This window comes from Branchiostoma belcheri, unplaced genomic scaffold (genome assembly GCF_001625305.1).
Source record: "Branchiostoma belcheri isolate BF01 breed outbred unplaced genomic scaffold, Haploidv18h27 scaffold1, whole genome shotgun sequence".
NCBI classification, from domain to species: domain Eukaryota; kingdom Metazoa; phylum Chordata; class Leptocardii; order Amphioxiformes; family Branchiostomatidae; genus Branchiostoma; species Branchiostoma belcheri.
In genome coordinates, this window is record NW_017802379.1 from 10877063 (window position 1) to 10891084 (window position 14022).

At 41.6% G+C, this 14022-nt stretch overlaps 1 protein-coding gene across 1 annotated transcript in view; it reads left to right on the plus strand.

Annotated features, from left to right (window-relative positions):
* Positions 1–17: 17 nt before the first annotated feature.
* The window catches only part of LOC109477328, a 28609-nt gene continuing 14604 nt past the window's right edge, over positions 18–14022 (plus strand). Inside the window, exons 1-13 of the mRNA XM_019778555.1 lie at positions 18–105; positions 2154–2270; positions 3268–3587; positions 4026–4129; positions 5086–5236; positions 6209–6321; positions 6815–7162; positions 7823–7935; positions 8749–9040; positions 9437–9679; positions 10546–10735; positions 11484–11783; positions 12271–12449. Of these exons, the coding sequence (XP_019634114.1) occupies positions 48–105; positions 2154–2270; positions 3268–3587; positions 4026–4129; positions 5086–5236; positions 6209–6321; positions 6815–7162; positions 7823–7935; positions 8749–9040; positions 9437–9679; positions 10546–10735; positions 11484–11783; positions 12271–12449 (2528 nt within the window). The 5' untranslated portion in view covers positions 18–47. The remainder of the gene's footprint in view (positions 106–2153; positions 2271–3267; positions 3588–4025; positions 4130–5085; positions 5237–6208; positions 6322–6814; positions 7163–7822; positions 7936–8748; positions 9041–9436; positions 9680–10545; positions 10736–11483; positions 11784–12270; positions 12450–14022) is intronic.

A 14022-nucleotide genomic window follows, 5' to 3' on the forward strand; every position in this document is an offset into this window, starting at 1 on the left:
GGGCGACGAAAAAAACGACAGAGAAGACACTGGTGGCAGCTGGAAGGATGGCCTACCTACTTCTGTTTCTCCAGTTTTTTGTGCATCAGCACTTCGCATCTGCGGGTAAGTGCTAGAAACAGTTTTCTTTCTGCTTGTTATTGACGATATCTTAAAGGCATCTAATGCAATTTCATGGCGACAAAACTGAATTTTTAAATGAATTTTCTGGCCATTTTTTTAATGCAGTAGATGCAATTAATCCTATCCTATAGCAGATATTTGTGAGGCAAAAATGCGATGTCGCTGACAGAAAACTGTTGCATGTTTTTATGTTTTCTTACCGAAGGCTGGCTCTAGCTATTTATGGGCGGTATCCACCAAAAAAGAAAATTAAGAAGCCGCCTCACGTAATTTGTTTTGGGACCATTGCAAAAGCTCCAAGTCTGAAATGATGACAAAAAACGTGCTAAAAAATGGCCGCAGTAAACTTTAATATCATACATATTTCCTCATCCAGAAAGTTTTTGTCTTGCCGATCTGAAAATTGCTTTGGATGCCTTGAAAACAAGTACAGCTCCAACGGAGGTTTCCTATACGAGCGATCTCTATCATATACATGTAAATTTGTTTGAAGGCATATGGAAATAATCATCGATAGGCGAATTAATTACCCAACTATCACCCGCTTATGCCTGGTAAACCACTTTCTGGCTCTGACGTTGTGGCGATAAACTCGTTTTTACCCGAATTAAGTGAGGAAAGTCGTGTAAAGTGCCTTTTCCAAGGGCACAAGATCGGTGGCATGGCAGGATTCGAACTAGGGACCACTTGGTTCCGAGCCGAAAGATTTGCCGTACACATTATTTATTGACCGTTGCGAAGCACAAAGTATCTGTTTTCTCCACACTTCTAGGTTTTCTGTTCTTCTTCTAATAACGTTTCACTTCGTGCTGTAACGTTTCACTTAGTGCTTTTACCAAAATAAAAATTAAATAAAAGCTTTATCGTCCAATTTATTGAAAACTAATTTTGATTTTTGGTGGAAATTTTGACAGAAAAGGGGTCGCTATTTGTCCTTGGCAATTCCATGGACAGTGACAATACCAGGGGTATAGAATGCGTCTATTTCGTTAAATTATGCGGCTACAAATAACATGTGGAAAGGCAGAATTTGGAGAAATATAACTAGAAATACACTAGACACTAAACGCTGTCATTTTGGCATCTTTATTTTTCTTCATACAAGCGACCTTGTCCTATTTTCTCACTGTCCTTCAAACTGCGCAAGGACACTATATAATGTCCCTTTGTCTCTGCACTCTGACGCATTTTCTGCCTATCAAAAATCATTCCGCTCCAGTTTTCGGATAATTGCGTTAATGTGGTGTCACATGATGTCACATTTTGGACAAATATGACAGTTAGCTTTTCCATTTTTTTTTTACTGTGGTCACATAATGTTGCATTATTTTCAAATTCTCCATCAAATTCACATAGATATTACCTTTTTACACCTGTTAATGTAAAGGCGTCGTGGATAATCCCTAGCACTGCCGAAATCTTATGTTAGTTGTAGGTCTGTCGGGAGCAAGTCGGCTGATGGTCGGCTGTGCCCGTGTACTGTCAAAATGTTTCAAACATGATGGGAAGCAATTAGTTGGCTCGGGTTGGTGGGTAGGTCTGCAGTGTTCTGGACTCAAATTTGACTGAAAGTCGATTCGATTCGTACAGAGAGGTTGAAGTAGGCGTGGCCTAAATCTGATCACACCGCTCCCGAACTTTAGCCAACCTCGGTTGGTTGGTGGTCGGGGGAAGGTTCTGAATAAGAAAGAAAGAACTTTATTGTACATTCTTGCTCATTGCGAACTAAGTACAGGTCACGGCAAATAGTGATGGTAGACTAAAATATATCAATAGTAAAACTACATATGTGCAGGTTCTGCTTCTTCTTAAAACAGTTGTAAGTGTAAGAACAGATGGAGTTAGTACAAGAGTACAAGAGTTATCGAGTTCCATTAGCAATGTGAATTTTTCTTTTCTATCTAAAAATCTAAACCAAGGGAAATAATATTGTATGCAATTAAAGGGAATCTTTCTATCTTTAGCTAGTATGTTAAATTATAACCGTTAACGTTGGCCCATTGTACACTTGTTCTCTGTGTATGTTTCAGCTGTTCTAGTGCCGCAAGTAGGCAGCTCCGACAGCCGCAGTCTGTTGGACAGAGTAGTGGACAGCATACTTACTGACAACGACGCCGAGCTCAACAACGCTCTCAGGGATGTGAGAGGTAAGTACAACTTTTCAATACTTCCAAACCTGCACCCATAGTCCAAACCATGACTAGAGTAGACCACTTAACATTGTAGAAGCGACACCTAGCGGCAGTGTGGAATATAATTCTTCGTTGTGAATGAAGAACTTTGTCACACATAACAGCCATTTACTATCCTAAAGAGCCTATTCACCAACGGAAACAGATACATGTGCTGTTAATATGTTCTCTTCAGGTTGTAGAACCAGAGGAACTTTTTTATTAGCTGATACAGTACTAGCTGTATCAGTATTAGCTGATAGCCTGGTTACCAAACCTATTATAGCTCCCGAGTCCTACATCCTCTCCGCAAATAGAGAGGATGTAGGACTCGGGAGCTATAATAGGTTTGGTAACAAGGCTAACAGTACGATGCAATTTCAGGGCGGCAAAACAAAAAGAAATAATAATCTCTATAAGAAAATATGTCTGATATTTACTGAGGCATCCATTTCTTTGCACATTTTCATCTTTATTTCATACTTGAAGTATTTGGAAAAAAACCCAAGAAAAGCTACCTGAGGAGGCATTTAACCAGCCTACGATACAAAACAAGTATCCGACTTTAAATTCGTCAGCTACATCGAATTTGTGCTTTACAGATAGATATTAGTACCTTATAGGATAGGAACTACATTCAAAAGAATGATCAGAAAATTGACTTTGAAAATCCAGTTTTCTGCCTGAAATTTGCATTGAATGCTTTTAACCCTTGTCCTGCTGGCATTCCTGGCACAATATTTTTTAATAATAGACCCTCATTTTTTTTGCCCTGCAGTGGCATAGTTACTTCCGCATTCGTTGCGTTTCGCTGCGGTGTGATGCGTTGCACGAGAAATACCCCCAAATCGTACTTACACAGAATGCTACATAGATGGTACTGTATGTGCAAAACAACAATTGTGCTCCGCAGGTAGTATCACTTTTCGATTTTAACGTTTATGAATCCATCAATTTTGTATCCATATTTTAGCCGCCAAACGTGAAGCAAAACCACTAGCTGACACGGCTGTCTTCATGGACGACCCGGGGACCGATATCAACCACAAAGTCCGAGTAAAAAGGGCGGCCCCAGCCTTCCTGGCCTCGGCTGCGAGTCAGATCGGCGAGAAGGTAGTGAACCAGCTCGGTGACAGGATAGCAGACGGCGTGGTGGAAAACCACCAGGAGAAAGTGGTCAATTCCCTCCAAGACTACTTCGCTAAGCAGCTGGACAGCTTCGACGATCAGTACAAGGACGCTCTGGGGAAGACCATTGACCTAGCTGCAGGCCTGAGCAGACCGGTTGAAGAGGTAGATAATATATCTTGAAACTTCATGCTAACAAAGACGGGGGGTGCCACAGACTTCCTGAAACATGCGATCCACTGCTCACCGAGTCACGTGTGTCATCTGCATAACGTGACGTTACATTCCTTACAAAGACAGGAGTTGTACGGTCGAAATTAGTCAAACATGATAGGATTTATTCAATGAAAAAAGACGTTTGACCAAAAGAAGAAAAAGAAACTGAGGAAAAAAATAGTCTATTTTTATTTTGCGAACAACGTTTCCTGGACATTCAAAGCTTTTTATTTATTTATTTTAACTTTATTTACACATAATACATGTAAGAACGTAATGAGGAACAGGAATGCCCTTTAAGTTCCCAGACAAAAATTTAGTGACAGTCCTTTCTTTGTTTGGTGTATTGTTTTATTTCACTTTTAATACCCCTGTTGTTGATTTCAGGCTGATGTTCGGGTTCTCCCTATCAGCAGGGGGGACAACCTGGGGAACAGTTTTGTACCCGCTGGTTATGAAATCAGCCACAAATATCACTATGCGGATGAAACGTAAGTGTGATATATAATTCTTTCGTGTTTGTGTGTGTGTGTTTGTGTGTTTGTATGTGTGTGTTTGTGCGTGTTTGTGCTTTGTGTGTGTGTGCTTTGTGTGTGTGACTGTGTGACTGTGTGTGTGTGTGTGTGTGTGTGTGCATGTGTGTGTGTGCGTGACTGTGTGTTTGTGTGTGACTCTGTGTGTGTGTGTGTGTGTGTGTGTGTGTGTGTGTGTGTGTGTGTGTGTGTGTGTGTGTGTGTGTGTGTGTGTGTGTGTGTTGAGTCAATGAAGTTCTCTGTGAAAGTTTATCTGAGTTTATAAATGACATTATGGATTCATGAAAACGTTTTCCATCGAAAAACATAATCGATGCCACTTTTCAACTGAAGTACTGACTTCACTGAAAGTGCCTTACTTAAAGTTTGCACAGGACACGTGGCATTATGCACATGTAGGTACCTGGGTCAGAGGATGTTGGAAGTCGATATTGTCCCCCGTCCAAATTCCACAAACCTTCTTTTGACCAGGACAGGGGGCGATATAGACTTCCAACAACCTTTGGCTCATCACAGACGCCACACATGTATTACGGCACGTGTTCTTATGATTATTAATTGGGTTTGATAGCCTATTAATACTGTAATTCACTTTATGTTCACGGTAGCATAAGTTCACAGTCTGAGAAAAATTGACATGTTCACGGAACTACATATTCACGGTGGCAACAGGTGCAGGAAAAAGACAGTCCAGGATTCATTTGTTAACTGTAATGATAAGTTCACAGTACAGAAGTGACAATGAAAACAGTGAACATAACAGTACAGTGAAAAAAATCAGGAATTGCAGTAAGGAGACTGAGCGATTCAGTCAAAATGGTCAGTTCAACATTTTGAGTTGCTTTTCAGTCTTCTCTGTAACGATATCGATATCTCTTCCGTTATTCAGAATTGTTTGATTCCTTGCATTGTAGAGATGACGAGCAAGACAGTTCCACAGCGGCAGTTTCAGCCTACAGCTACCCGGTCGGACTTGGCCCCGTTCTTATGAACGGTTGTTTCGGGACAGGTTACGTCAATGGAGACCCGTGCTGGGAGGCCAAGATACCGAGGGAGAGTTGTCCGGTATGTCTGGCTTTTTTCAATACCAATCTATGACCAATTCATTACGTTGTGTGTAGAAGTATAATTGTTTGGGTGGTTTGCTGGGAAGTTTGTATGTATCTTGTCCGAAGTATTGTTTTGGGTGGTTTGCTGGGAAGTTTGTATGTATCTCCTCAGAAGTATTGTTTTGGGTGGTTTGCTGGGAAGTTTGTATGTATCTTGTCAGAAGCATTGTTTTGGGTGGTTTGCTGGGAAGTTTGTATGTATCTTGTTAGAAGTATTGTTTTGAGTGGTTTGCTGGGAAGTTTGTATGTATCTTGTTAGAAGTATTGTTTTGGGTGGTTTGCTGGGAAGCTTGTACGTGTCTTGTCTCGTGGCATAGACCAGAGAGTGAGTTTTGCACGTGGTTTTAAGGGCCAAGATCCCGAGGGAGAGTTGTCCAGTATGTTTGGCTTTTTTTGTACTACTGATCTACTGTGGATTTATTACTTTGGGTACAGAAATATTGTTTTGGGTGGGTTACTGGGAAGTTTGTATGTATCGTGTCCCGTGGCAACGTTTTCTGTCATTATTCCATAAGGCCAAATTTAATTTGCTAGTTCTCGGATCGGATTCGCCTCTTCTTTTTTTTTCTAATTTGCAAAAAAAAAAAAGATTCTGGTTCTGAATCAACTCAAATATGCTCATATCTTGCCCACAACAGTTCAGGAAAGTCCTTTTCTTCCTGGTTGTTTTTCCATTAATCAATGCAGTAGTTTGATTTTAAAAGTTCAAAATTCACTGTTTAGCTATTAACCCAGTATTTTGTGTTAACTTCATGTCTTCTATATCGTAGCATTTGGGGCTTTAATAGGATGCCTAGATCTGTTTTTATTGTTAAGGTTTTTTTCGCCCTGTCACTTCATATTTTTTCTGAAAAAAAATCCGACAACCAACAAAATAAATTGGTGTGGCCTAACAGTGACATGTTTTGTTTGTATTTATCATATGTAGGATTTGATAGACGGTGCGACGTTCCTGGGTGTGGGGTTCGACGGTAGAGGAGAATACTCCGCAGATTCCAGGAAGAGAAGCATCGTACAACGGTCCTGCAACGGCCTGCAAACGTAAATGAAATGATCCATAGAATTCATTCCATTGTGCAAAAAACATGTTTTCATTCATCAAAACATAAGGACAGTTTGACGTTGCACTCAAGTTTATAACTTATATTCACAGCGCCACACAACAAAAAAGTACCATTTAAAAATACACACAAAAAATTTAAACTACGCTAATCCTGTCTATTACAACTAGCACTTTGAGAGAATGAAGTTAGTAGTTAGACCAGTAAGAGCATGGCTTTTACCAGTTTGACCAATGAGATAATGGCTGCATGACCGTCTGATATTTTCATTCTTATGTTTAATCTTTTGTATTTCGCATTTACATGTTTTGATGGACGTATTTGATTATGGGATTTGTAAATTGAGCTCACCAATACAGTTCCAGACTGGAAGGCAAGTTACATATTTGTAAGCATAAGGAGGCATTAAATAATATTTAGGAACTTGACGACTCTTGTCGTGATGATAGTCACATTTTTTTTCTGTTTTCCAGGTACGAAGATCACGAGGTTCCTGACACGATGACAGTTCAAGGTGTTTATGACACTGATGTAGAGTCCAACACCTTTGCCTCTATGGAGGGGTACAGGGAGTATCTGGAGCAGAAATCTGCCGTCACTTCTGCCAAGGCCATGTTCCAACAGGAGCTGAACAAGGCAGCCGGGTACGGGGCAGGAGGCGGGATCTTCGGGCTGGGTTACTCGGCGGGCGGCGGGTTTTCTGACCAGAGTGCCCGGTATGACCAGTCTTCCAACTTCGGGGCGGGCTCCCAGGCCGAGGGCCGGCTGACCGACAAGAATACACAGACGTACATGGCACTGTTGGAGATCAACGTCTTCAGGTACAATCAGCACTTTCTGAATTATTGTTTCTAATTCTAAATAGATAACCATCAATATGCTCTATGCCTTTCCGGTCTACTGTGCCAATTCAAGCTGAGAAATCAACCACTTTGTTGAGGTTATCTATCATAAATATTAATGAGCTTGCCTTATTTGGCACCGTCCAATCAGCGTTTAGATTACAAATTTTCAATATGGCGGACTGTTGTGATGAGCGTACGTGCTCAGTAAACCTTTTTTTTCCGAAAAGGTTTCTAAGGATTTTCGGTCGGTATACGTATTCGGTGATGCCATGATCACTCTCTATCCACAGGTCTTAGATTTTAAGTTTTAGAAGTTTGTACGATCGGAAAAAACAAGCAGATCAAGAACATGAGGTGAAGGACTTGTTGGTCATGAATATTAATGAACCTGCCTTATTTGGCGCAAGCCAATCAAAGTTACTCAAAGTCATGAGGTATATACTGGTTGGTCCGCTCAAACGTATATTAGGTGAATGCTCTAAGTAAACCAACATAATGCAATGTTTAGCAGATACGTACGAAGTATTCCTGATACTTAATTTTGCAGTGGATGGAATATGTTTTGTAACTGTTAATTGAAAGTACACAGCATGGTGCCCAAGTATCCAAGAAATTTGAAATGCCAACTGATTTCAGGTACGAGATCTTCATGGACGATGTAGAACCGGCCGACCTGAACCTGGCCTTCCTGCGGGACTTCCTCAAGCTGCCGGTGTCCTACTTCTCCATCGGGGCTGACCAGCAGTTCCGTAAGTGGCCTTCCCGTGTTTGGCTCATTATATTGGTGTCCCGTCTATCGTGGTTTGGGCGGGCTCTCTTCGGGGCTGCAGGAGGTGTCCGCCGCCAGACTCAACTTGGCACCCGTAGGAGCTTTGCATGGCAGGGGTTTCGTTAGCCCACCACTTTACTGGGCTAATATCAAACTACTGCCGTGCAAACCTCCTACAGGCGCAAAGCTCCCAACGGGTAGCGCTAGTTGAGCTGGGCGGGAGAAAACTACTATAGCTCCGAAGAGAGCCATCCCAAAACATGATAGCCTTAACACCAAGCTATTTCTGCGTATGTTAGAAAGCCACGTTTACATTCGCCCTTGTATTTCTTCTTCTGCTTTTGCATCTACATTGTATTTTTTTTATATATTTGGAGACGATTCCTATCTGCCTATTCTCAAATAGTATAGATACAACAAATCTTTGACTTGTTATCCTTACAATTCATGAACGTTGAAACATGGGCTTACGATCGCCCGATGTATGTCGAATGATGACTTTGCTCTAAAAGAAAGTCTTTCAGCAAAGGTAACGGAAGTATTTTTGTGAGCGGCGCTGGTTTTGGGGAGTTTGTATGTATGTGTTTCGAAGTACATGCGGATATAAGCTTTCACTTGATTGACAGGGTTTTGATGTGGTATGCCTCGATAAAACGTATTACTAAACAATCATTAATTTACAGACGGATATGCCAATGCATTCATATGATTAATAATCCATTCAATGATGTAATTCATTAACAGGTGTTAGAAGTTTTCTTCGTATAAAATGTTGCTTTTATGCTTATTCCAGAAAACTTCATCCTTCGCTACGGAACACATTACATCAAGTCGGCCAAGTTCGGAGGACAACTGAAGATCATCAAGACCAAGGAGGCCAGCTCAGACCTGTCCATCCAGGCGTTCTCGGAGAGAGCACAGACGGAGTGGAAGAAAGCCTTCAGCACCTTCTCTGCAGAGGCGAGTCAGACCAAGTCCAGCAGCTGGTGGCATGAGCACGAGACCAGGAAGGAGTCCCAGCAAGCCGAGGGAGAGGCCGAGGCTGATACGGAGGCAACAGCCGCACAGAGCCAGACCGAAAATTTGTGAGTAAAAACCGCATAGTAGAAAATAAGCAGTTACTAGAGAATTCTTTCAGGAGTGACAAGTTTTTGAAGTGTAAGAATACTAGCCTCCAAATTTTCGATGACTATCAGTCCATCTTGATTACGAACTGGCCTAGTCTCGCGAGAGCACGAGATTTAGTACTCTTACCGTTCAAAAACGTTCAGAAACTATCTAGATATGCAAATTTGTTTTTCTCAGAAATGATATGGCTTCTTTTTGGAGATATTATCTGTTATTAACCCGTTAGAATTCTCCAGAACAGACACATGTTTTACAGACAGTTGCCTACACTCCAATCATACAAAAGAAGGATTTCCTTGTGTCAGATCGAAAGTGTCAACATTACTCCTGACAAATAAGCCTTTGTCTCCTAGGCATTCGTTTGAGTTCAGTAACGAGATGATGGTGGTTCAGGGCGGTGATCAGCGGATCGCAGCAGCCATCACAGAGATGTACACCTCCTCACTGTCCACGGAGCTCAAAACATGGCTGGAGTCCATCAAGGACTACCCAAAGGCCTTCTCCTTCATCATGAAGCCAATAACATCAGTCCTGGACATCAACTTCGACTCGCTGTTCCCACAAGGTGCCGTGGACTTCGGCTGTTTGGGAAAAAGGTATGCATTTTGAACATGTTGGTAAATGGATAAAAGATAGTTAACTACATCTTAGATTGATAACCGGTAAACTCTTATTCATATGTTCTGAAAAAATGTAAAGGCACTTCTTCTGTCATGTGGTATCTTGTTCAGTAGCCTCCTTACACTATCTGAATAAGATGTCCTTTTTACCTTAGTCTTAATTATAGTGTATCTGTGATCGGCATTAATATTTCTCAAGAAGATATGGATGGATCTTAATGATATATGGCAGTTGGTAAATTGTAAACAAAGCTGGAAACTATTAGATTTTGGTCCCCACTGTACTGCAGCGATCCTCTGGTTGCCCTTTTGAGTGGAAGATAGCTCTTGTATAGTGTCAACTTACTTTTGAACTATATCTATAACTATACCTTATAGATTAAAAATCCACATCCCATGTTACTGTTTCCTATTGATTCACTCCCATAAGTGGGAGGTGTTTGTTTTTGGCGACGTCTCAGGGAGGAGCCTAATGGTACTGTATTGTGTGCAGTTTACAAGAATTCTAAGAATTGTACAGGAATTTTTTCCACGGGCATGGAATGTCCACAGGAATGTCTCCCAGCTCTGTTTGTTGACATGCCCACATTCCTGGAAACCCTTGGGAAAACCTGTCTGCCCCGGATGCCCTACATGTACTTTCTGTGACCCCGGGGCTCGTTCACAATGCACTCAGGGGAGGGTAGGGTACCAAGGCTTCCTCAAAATCATCAAATCATGGCAGTGCCATGCAAGTAATAGCCCTAACAGCAACAATCGTCGCCATGGCAATGTACGTTTTCATTGCCAGTCTTGTTGTATTAGTGCACATACGCATAACACCACGCTCTGTTACTATACAGCTCCCTGAAGGTTGAAAACGGAACAGGCCGGAGATATTACGTCCAGAAGACGACAAAGACCGTGGGAAATACGACTCAGGACATCTCCGAGGTTCGCTACTGTGACTTTAACCGTGAGGAGGAACTAGCGGAGAAAGTGACCAAGAGGAGGTTGGCTCTTGACCGTGCCATCACCGTTTATTTGGAAGAAGTAAGAAGACATTCAGTGTACAATTTTGTCGGGACCAGATGTACAAGACCCTGATATAATGCTGACTATCTCGTTGTTTTGGTGTGAGATACATTGCCAATGTATGAACACAAAAGAAAAACTGGCCAAATAAAACACGAAGTAACGCAACTCTTTACCCCACTTAACCGCTAAAAATGCTAACAACTTTTCTCCAATAGAAAGGGATCATGGTATGTTGAAATCCATATCCGTATATCAAAGTCCAGTCTTATTGGCATTCGTCCAATTCAAGTCATAAAGCTGATCAATTATTTGAGTCACATATCCTCAACACACTCACACCACCCAAAAGCTATTCCCGTCATGGCCTCAGGCCAGCTTTTTGAAAATACATCTTGTCTCTTCACAGTAAGCCTTGAAAACAATACTTACGTAATACTGGATGTATTTAATACTAGAGAAGTAACATTTGCAAAGCAAATGCATAATGTTTACCTTCAGACATGGTCTGCTCTGTTAATTCTTACTCAAACACATTCACATACATGTACTACTAGTATATGGTGACAGGAGCAGAGCAGACCGTGAAATTGCAACATTATGTAACCCAACACCAGTCACCATGGTGACAGACGTCAACAATTCATGTCATTGGTCAGGTCAGAGGTCACTGTTTGGAGAAGAAGAAAAGGGAGAGGAAGAAGCAGAGCAGAAACAATATGTTTTCCTTCGGTAAACATAAAAAGAAATGTTTTTCGTTTTCCAGGGTCCTCTCTTGAGTACGGACTTCCTCCTCCCAGCCGGAGAGCCCGGGTGTGAGACCGCCACCCTGGCGTACCTGGACGACAGTCACAGCGGCGCGCCGACCTGGGCCGAGCTGGTCAGCGGGGCGGAGTCCACCGTCATCTTCGACATGCCGTACGATATCGCGAGCATCCTGCAGGCCCGGGAGATCCTCACGCTCAAGTTTCACAACAACAGGTGGTTCTCCGTCAGGACTGGTAGTACTCCACATCTGTACGACGGTTACAACAATGGAAACAGCAACGATGTCAACGGGAACAAGGTACGACTGAAAGCATTTTTAAAAATGTTTTTCTTAAAGTATATTGTTTGTCACTCTATTGATGAATTATTCATATGATATAGTCGTGTTTCATTTAAATAGCTTTCAAATTAATGCTGCAAGTATGAAATTCCCGTCAATTACCAATTCAGTATTATATCATGCAAGTGAGGTCTTCATTTGCATATTAGATATCAATTCCTTTTTTTTCTCAAATTTGCCATTTGTTTGAAACACCTGTCTATCATGGAACGCAGTGAATTTATGCATATAAATGGCTAAAGAGGCTAATTGAAAAAACAGTGTTATTCAGCTTGTTTGTGCACTGGCTGCAAGGCTGATTTTTATGGATAAAACTTGAAACTTGAAATATACATATTTTCTTGTTGATTATGCTAATTAGATTCCAATTTGCATAATGGTCATAATTCTCACAAACTATTGGTTTCTATGAAAAAAAAATTGTGGTACTTTAAACACTTTACAGGTAAGTGTCCAGGGGCTTGTGATGACGTACGACGAGGAAACAGGAGTGCTGACGGTGGGCGATACCGACTTCGAAGCGTCCAAACAAGCCGTTCCCGAGCTTCCCGACTGGGTCAAAGGGCAGGCTTTGGCAAGAGTAGAGTACAAGTCACTGCTGGAACACTTGAGCAACCAGCAAACGTGAGCTTCTTCATAATTGTCTTATATTGAGTTTATATACTTTGTTTGCCCATTGCAAAGTAACGAATAGCTTTAAAATTTGTAAAAGAGAATAGCATACTGTGAAGATTGTATAGTGTCTTGAATAGACCGATAACATACTGGCCACATCTACCTACGGTAAAACGTAGACATGCGACATGGAAACGAGTATTGATACAAACATTTGATAGGCATGCAGCCACTGCCTCATTGGTCAGAACGCTAATTGCCCTACTACCATTGGTTGAACTGCTAATTGTTTTTGGATCTCAGGAAATGTCAAATGGTAGCAAACTCCAACAGCATTTGCATACATGCAGTGCTAAATAATCAGTGAAAAAATATAGATCCTTTGAAATATATGGGATTCTTTTGGCACAACCAATTGTTTTTCATCTGCCAACGCCCTGCTACTTCTCATTGGGTCAAATGACAGCTGCAATACTACTACTTACCGCAAGGTGACGCGCCTTTAATTTCTCTTATAACATGTGAAGGGTGACGAATGGAGACGCCCCTTGCAACATCAAATGGTCCAACGCCCACCGGATCGACCCAACCGACGGAGGGAAGTGTATCCACTTCACCGCCGCCTCAGAGGGAGACATCTTCGTGGTGTTTGCCGGTGTTCTGAAATATTCGGTCCGGTTGAAATAATCGGTCCGGGGCGTGGCCTAAAATGTACGAAGGCCCACACGCACATATTCCAATCAAGGCGATCGCTCGATTGTAACGCAGTTTAGTACATGTAACGATAAACAGGGTTCTGTAAAGTAAGCATTAACGTAAGATTGTACAATATCGCACATCATAACTTGTTTGTTAACTTATAAAAACCGTAGCGTAAGCATGAAAGAGACTATTCCTTTACAACTAGAACGCCTGAAATAAACGGTCCGCCCTCCTGAAAACCGCAATGTTGCCCTATAATATCTTATGAAACTGTTTTTTCTACTATATCATGGCCGAGGTAAACTTGTCTCGTACAATCAACGTCGTTGTTCTTGACATTGACCCCTAATCTCTTAGATACTAGGGGCGGACCGTTTATTTCAGCCGGACCAATTATTTCAGAACGCCTGAAATAAACGGTCCGCCCTCCTGAAAATCGCAATGTTGCCCTATAATATCTTATGAAACTGTTTTTTCTACTTTTTTATGGCCGAAGTAAACTTGTCTCGTACAATCAACGTCGTTGTTCTTGACACTGACCCCTAATCTCTTAGATAGTAGGGGCGGACCGATTATTTCAGCCGGACCAATTATTTCAGAACGCCTGAAATAAACGGTCCGCCCTTCCTGAAAAACCGCAATGTTGCCCTATAATATCTTATGAAACTGTTTTTTCTACTATATCATGGCCGAGGTAAACATGTCTCGTGTAACCAACGTCGTTGTTCTTGACATTGACCCCTAATCTCTTAGATATTAGGGGGGGACCGTTTATTTCAGCCGGACCAATTATTTCAGAACGCCTGAAAATAAACGGTCCCGCCCCTCCTAGAAAATCGACAATGTTGCCCTATAATATTCTTATAGAAAATTGGTTTTT